Source organism: Geotrypetes seraphini, chromosome 16 (assembly GCF_902459505.1).
Source record: "Geotrypetes seraphini chromosome 16, aGeoSer1.1, whole genome shotgun sequence".
In the NCBI taxonomy this organism is placed as follows: domain Eukaryota; kingdom Metazoa; phylum Chordata; class Amphibia; order Gymnophiona; family Dermophiidae; genus Geotrypetes; species Geotrypetes seraphini.
The window spans coordinates 12395186-12402573 of record NC_047099.1 but is presented as its reverse complement, the minus strand read 5'-3'; the positions used below and the strand labels follow the sequence as shown (position 1 = coordinate 12402573).

Genomic DNA, 7388 nt, shown 5'->3' with positions numbered 1-7388 from the left:
CCCATCTCGCTGCTGAATGTGGAGGCCAAGTTGTTCGCCAAGGTTTTGGCTAATCGATTGGCTTGTGTTCTTCCTGAGTTGATCGCTTCCCCTCAGGTGGGCTTTGTGCAGGGGCGTACGAGTGTGAAAAACATTAGATCTATATTGGCGTCTTTGGAATTCGTGGAGAGAACCCAACTTTCTTCTCTATTGGTCAGCTTCGATGCTGAGAAGGCCTTCGACCGGGTCTCTTGGAATTTTTTATTCGAGGTTTTAACTCGGTATGGCATTACGGGCTTTTTCCAGGATGCGATTCGGGTGCTTTATCACTCTCCTACAGCTTTTGTGTGGGCCAATGGTCTTTGTTCTCCTTCCTTCCCCATATGTCGTGGCACGCGTCAGGGCTGTCCCCTTTCACCATTGCTTTTTGCTCTGTCGTTAGACCCTTTGATCCGTGATATTCAGCTTAATGGAGCTATTCCGGGTATTCGAATTGGTTCTTCCGAATTTAAGATCTCGGCATTTGCGGACGATCTCCTGGTCCATATCTCGGAACCCGTGGTGTCTCTGTCCAATCTGATGGCCACTTTTCAAGAATATGGAGACTATTCGGGTTTTAAGCTTAACCTTGATAAATCTCTGGCGTTGGCCACATCCTCGGTCTTGCGGGATTCTTGGCCTGGATCCTTTCCCCTTCAATGGGCTTCTTCTTCGTTTCGTTATTTAGGGATTCTGCTGACGCCTCGTACTTCCGAGTTATATCGTGTTAACATTGATTCTTTATTCAGTTCTTCGGCTGAGTGTTTTGCTCGTTGGTCTCCTCTTCCTCTGTCCTTGTCGGGTAGGATCAATTTGTTTAATATGGTTCTTTTTCCAAAATGGCTTTATACTTTGCAGTTGCTCCCTTTATGGCTCTTGAAACGGGATGTTACCAAGTTACATTCTATGCTTTCTAGATTTTGTTGGGGGGGACGGCGACCAAGGGTGGCGCTGCGTTATCTGCTCGGCGCGTGGGGAGGAGGGGGACTGGGGCTACCACATTTTCGGTTATATAATGCTGCCTGTTTGATGCGTTTTTTGGGGGAGTGGCTTTCGGATCGTCGGGATTTTACTCCAAAATGTTATGAGAAAGAATTTTTTGCACCTTGGCATATTTTGTCTTTGGTGCACGCGCCCCGTTCTGCCTTGCCGGGGGCTCTTCGGGGGAGTTTGTTGTTGCACTCGCTGCGTGTCATATGGTCTTATGTGTTGGACTCCTGGAAGGGTACTCCCTCGACTACTAGATACTTACCTATTCAGGGGAATCTGCAATTCAGCCCGGGCATGGAGACTGCTAGTTTTCGTAAATTGGCATCCCGGGACTTCACGTTACTTACCCATGTTCTTCAGGCAGATGGTTCTTTAATGTCCTGGGATGCTTTGGTCCGGTCGGGTGTTTTCTCTGTGGGAGACTTCCTTGCGTTTCGGCAACTTCAACATTATGTTCGATCCCTCCCCCGAGCCGCTTTGGTTTTTCCTATTGAGAACAAATTTGCGGCGCTGCTGGATCCCTATTTGGAGGATGGGTTTACAGTTTCGGGTCTGTATAAGGATCTCCATCGATTATTGGGTCCGGCTGATCGAGCTGTCCTACACGCCCGTTGGTGCCAGGATCTGGGGATAGCACGAGACGCTTTGGATCTCCCTTCCTTGATTGCAAGACTCCCGGGAGTTTCCGTTAATGCAGATCTACGGGAGTGTCAGTTTAGGGTTCTTCATCGGGGCTATTTTACGAAAAGTCAGTTATATTATTCGGGTTACACGGACTCTCCTTTATGCCCTAAGTGCCTCCAGCAACCCCATTCGTTTATCCATGCCTTCTGGTCTTGTGTGAAAATCAAACGTTTTTGGCGGCAGGTTGTAACATATGTGGAGAGCGTCTTTGGTACTACATTACCTTTTTCTGCCGCTGGTCTCTTGCTGGATAAGTATGAGGCCTTCCGCTTGTCTGATTCGGGTCAGCGGCAGTTTATGAGACGGGTGGGGGTCTTGGGGAAGAAAGTAATTCTATCTGTCTGGATTGGGGAACTTTCTCCATCCTTTTGGGAATGGAGGAACCGTTTGCATGCTCTGCTGCTGCTGGAGTGTAAAGATGCGTCTTATAGCTTACGACGGAGGCGACTCTTTCTTCGGATCTGGGATTCTTACCTTTTTTCACTCTCACCACGGGCTAGAAGTGACATTCTAAATTCCTTGTGACTTTTTCGGAGACCTGGGCTTGTGTTCCATCCTTGAGGGGCGCCAGGTATGCTTCTTTCTCTTTCTTTCTTCTTCTTCTTTGCTCTCTTCCTTCTTTCTTTCTGTGTTGGTGTTCCTTATTGTCTTGGGCAGTGGGCTATCTGAGTCCAAGCCTACTGCACTCACTTTTTCTCGTTTCAGACTAGGGGGTTTGGGGGGGGGGGTGGTGTGGGTGGGATTGTTGGATCTCCTATTTTGTTTCTGCTGTTTTCCATTGTTACTGTGGTTCTGACCTATTGGTCTGTTCTGTGTTATTTGATAATAATAAAAATTGATTCAACATAAAAAAAATTGCTAAAGACACAATTATTTGTAGACGCTTTTTTCTACTCAGTAATTTATTTTCTGGTTTAGCTGAAGAATTATTCGGGATCTTTTTATTGAAGCTTTTGCCTTTTACAGATATGTTTTTAGGATTGTTTGTTTTATTATGTTCTTTTATCATTTATGTATATAATTCATATAAACCGCTTAGATTTAAGCGGTATAGACATTTGTTAAATAAATAGCGAGCCTATAATGAAAACAGATGTGTTTTTAGCACCTTCCTAAATGGAAGATAGGAGGAGGTCTGATGTAAGCAGGTCGGGAGGCAGTTCCAAATTTTGGGGCCTTGAAACTCAAAGGTGGATTTGATCACCATGCATGTTCAGGTGTTCATATTCTTAATGAAAATAATTATTCAAAAACTATGACTACACAAAATACCATATTCTTTCTAATAACCACCTGGATTATGATTAGAAACACTAGGGCCCTCTTTTACTAAGGTGCACTAACCAATTAGCGTGAGCTAAACGCTAACGTGTACATGTTAGTCTATGGACGCATTAGCGTTTAGCACGCGCTAATCGGTTAGCGCACCTTAGTAAAAGAGGGGGTGGGGTTTCTGAAGACCAATGTGGACTATTAATGGAGGCAAAAAAACAAACAGAAGAACAAGAAATCCTCTGTGGGGGAAAAAAGTACCAAAGAAATAAAGGAGCCAACGGCTGCACAGAAGGCATTGATATAGTTCAAAAGGACAGATTTTAATTGATACACAACTACATCTATGAATTGACACAAATTATGCTTCGGCCCATTGGCCTGACTCAGAAGTCAAAGTTGTCACAAAATCTTTTCCAGAGATAGGAAAATGGTAAAACCAGAGGACATAATTTGAGGTTGAAGGGTGATAGATTCAAAGGCAATGTTAGGAAGTTCTACTTTACGGAATGCGCTCCCGAGAGAGGTGGTGGAGAGGAAAATGGTGACGGGGTTCAAAGAAGCGTGGGATGAACACAGAAGATCTATAATCAAAAATAATAGTAAATATTGAAGAACTAAGGCCAGTACTAGGCAGACTTGCACAGTCTGTGTCTATATAAGGCCGTTTGGGGGAGGATGGGCTGGGGAGGGCTTCAATGGCTGGGAGGGTGTAGATGGACTGGAGTGAGCTTTGCAGAGTCCTCAATAGTTGGAACCTAAGAACAGTACTGGGCAGAGCTTTGAATTCTTGCTCAGAAATAGCTAAGAAGAAGAAGACAAAAAATAACCCAACACATTTTTAGATTGAATCAGGTTGGGCAGACTAGATGGACCATTCGGGCCTTTATTTGTCATCATCTACTATGTTACTATGTTACCTCATCTCGAGGTTATACTGCCTGACTTGGGGTAAAATAACCCATCTTAACAATAGCCTGCATTGATAACATCCCCCTAATCTGTTCTATTCACTTGTCACAATTTTGTGAATATTGTGTTAGGAGCACATTAAAATCACACATCAATGTTCTGCCTTAATGCACCTTAGTTTATAGGTCCTTGTTAATTCATTAGCTCAAGGTATTAAATTATAAAGAGACAATACTGTTCCAATAATATTAATATTAGTCTAACCTTATTCTTTCAGTTGTGAAAGATGCTGTATAATATATATATATATATATATTAGAAACATTTATAAGATAGGTAGCTAATATATATATTAGCTAACTATCTTATTAGCTACCTATCTTATGAATGTTTCTAATCACCATTACTGTGCCTCTGTTATATCTGTGATTTGGAAGTATAAGAACATAAGGATAGCCTTACTGGGATAGACCAAAGGTTCATCTAGCCCAGTATCCCATCTTCACAGAGACCAATCCAAGTCACAAGTATGTAGCAAAAACCCAAATAGTAGCAGAATTAAATACAAATATTAGAATATTGAATGAGCACAATAGCTAAGTTAAGTTCCTGGACTCATCCTAAACTAGAATAGCTATCTAATTTTTGGCATCTTTGCAAGGCACAATTTTTCTGAGGGATATAGTAGGCCAATAGATCTATTTTATAAGATGTGATAATACATTTACTTGATGCTTAATGTTGGCTAAAATGCATTATCACATGGTATCTGAAATTTAATTTGTGAAATTAATGTTAGGTGTTGTTAGAATCTGCCCCTTTGAATGCATGTGGTTGGCTAGTCCAAGAGTGTCTTTTTTGGAATTAAAAGAGACTATCCTGTGTGCAATCTTATGCAGATCTATGAATCTAACATTTGTAGTGTTGTCTAAAAATATCCTTCTTATTAGACTTGGGCATTTCTTCCCATTCGATTAGTGCTGTTGGCCATCCTAATTTGGGCCTTCCCTCAAAACACACCCACAACATGCCCCTCTTGCTATTTGAATGAACTGCAGGGTAGGACATCCAAATTCTTCTAGAATTCCAGTTAGGATGTTTTTGGCGGATGGACTTTTTGGCCATTTTGAGATATCCATGTGCTTTGAAAAAAACAGTCCCCTTAAGTTTTGAGAATTTATAATGTCGAAGACCATGTATTTGATTTAAATGTTTTCTATTTTCTTATGTGAAATGTTATATATTGGTCCTTATTATATGTGAATTTATTTTAAAAATTTCTATGCAATTTGTTAAAATATAATATTGCAAACAGTGCATGCCATTGATCAATGGTAGATCCTGCTATTATTGCACTAGCTATTTTTATCCCAAGATGTGTTATGGTCTCTTTCAATGTTCTCAAGATATATTCACATTCGACATCCACCAATCTTAGCACAGTTTTACTAGGCTTCAGCAGTGTCACTCAATGCTCGATTGCTCTCTTTGCATTGAGTTTTACACACCCACCTTGTCATTAGCCCTTAAGACTTTCCTTAAATTTTAAATGCTCTATAGTGCCTTCTATTCTTTTGGCAATATATAATGAATAACTTTTCAATAATATTTCAACAAGAAGTTATCTTTGTCTAGGCTTTCTGTTCATCAGGCTGGGGGAATCCGTACAACATGTTTTGCCAAACTGGAATGGCTTTATCAAGGACTTCCCCTATTTAGAAGGGCAGAAAGAAATCACAATGTTCCTTACACAGATCTAACCAAACTTATAAGTAACTTGGTTAGATCTGGTTAGATAGAAGGTACTATAGAGCATTTAAAATTTAAGGAAAGTCTTAATGATGAGGTGGGTGTGTTCAGCTCAATGCAACGAAAGCAATCGAGCATTGATTGACACTGTTGAAGCCTAGTAAGACTGTACTAAGATTGATAGATGTTGAATGGGAATATATCCTAAGAACATTGAAAGAGATTGATCAATAGTAGACATTTTTGAGGACTTCTATTCCCTATTATACAATAGTGTGTACTATTGAAATGTGAAAAGAATTCTATTTGTCCATATCATTTCAGGTTAAAAAAAAAACCCAATTAAAAAATAATGTGAGTTCTATGTTGCTAAAATAAATACACATCCCTAATCTATAAACCATGGAGGAATATGCTATCTGGGGGCGAGCTGGTCCTCTGGTAATTCAAAAGAACTTGCTTATTCACTATAATTCAAACTGCATTATTTCCACATCACTCCAAATGGCAAGATCATGGATGGTGAACTACAATGTACCTTAAAGCGAACTTTGATCATCACCTAAAGAAAGACAATATCTTCAACATTTTTCTTCGTAGGGCTCCTTTAACCTCCTTGCTCCTCAAGCTGTAAATAAGAGGATTTAACATTGGGCTAATCAAGCAATAACCCACAGCAAAAATTCTCTTATCTGCATAGCCTACACCTGGTTGTAAATAGACAAGCATGGCGGTCCCGTAGAATAAGGTAACAGATGTGAGATGAGAGGTACACGTTGAGAAAGCCTTATTTCTTCCATCTTTGGAGTTCATTCTGAGTACAGTGGAGATAATATAAATGTAAGAGGAAAGAATGATCAGGAACGGTATGATAAGAACAACTACAGATACTGTGAATCTGAATATGTCATTCAAATAGGTGTCTGTACATGACAATTTCAGTATGGGTGAAATATCGCAGAAGAAATGGTGGATTATGTTTGACTTACAGAAAGGCAAGCTTAATATGAATGTAGTCTGTGCAAACTGCAAGACAAGGCACATCATCCAGGACCCCAAAGCCAAATAAATGCACCTTTTATTGCTCATAAGAGTGGAGTAACGCAGAGGGTTACAAATAGCCACATAGCGATCAAAGGCCATTATACTAAGGAGAACACCTTCCTCGCCACCAAAAAGAAGTAAGAAATACAATTGCCAGGCACATCCCAGGAAAGAGATGCTTCTATCCCCAGCCAAGAAATTCACCAGTGTTTTGGGGATAGTGACTGATGTAAAACAGATCTCCAAGAAGGACAAATTCCTCAGGAAGAAGTACATGGGCATATGAAGGAGAGGGTCCACTGTGAGGATGATGAAGACGAGTAGGTTTCCTATCACTGCAAGGATGTAGAAGAGAAGCAACAGCACGAAAATTAATTGCTGCACCTGCAGAGTCAAGTCTGAGAATCCCAGGAGGATGAATCCAGTAACAAGGGTTTGATTTTCTGCTGCCATTTCTTTGCTGTATAACATAAAGAAGAGAGAGAACACAGCTTGCTGATACATTTTCAAAGGCTGCTATAGTGCAGGGTTCTAGTTACCATACGAGGGGCCACTGAAAAGTTCTCAACTCAACCAACAACGTTGGACAATCTCCATCGAATGACACTTAGTCTGGCGATTTTTCCACTTTTTCCATTCTGAATTTTTTGGATGGAGACTGCCCCGACATTGTTGGTTGGGCTGAAAACATTTTTAGGGGTCCCTCTTATTAGCCCTGG

General features: G+C 40.8%; 1 protein-coding gene across 1 annotated transcript; it reads right to left on the bottom strand.

Moving 5' to 3' along the window:
* Positions 1-6183: 6183 nt before the first annotated feature.
* Positions 6184-7122, bottom strand: LOC117349628 (olfactory receptor 10A7-like). The gene has a single exon (XM_033923220.1). It carries the CDS (start codon positions 7120-7122, stop codon positions 6184-6186), a length of 939 nt encoding a protein of 312 aa, XP_033779111.1.
* Between the last annotated feature and the right edge of the window lie 266 nt (positions 7123-7388).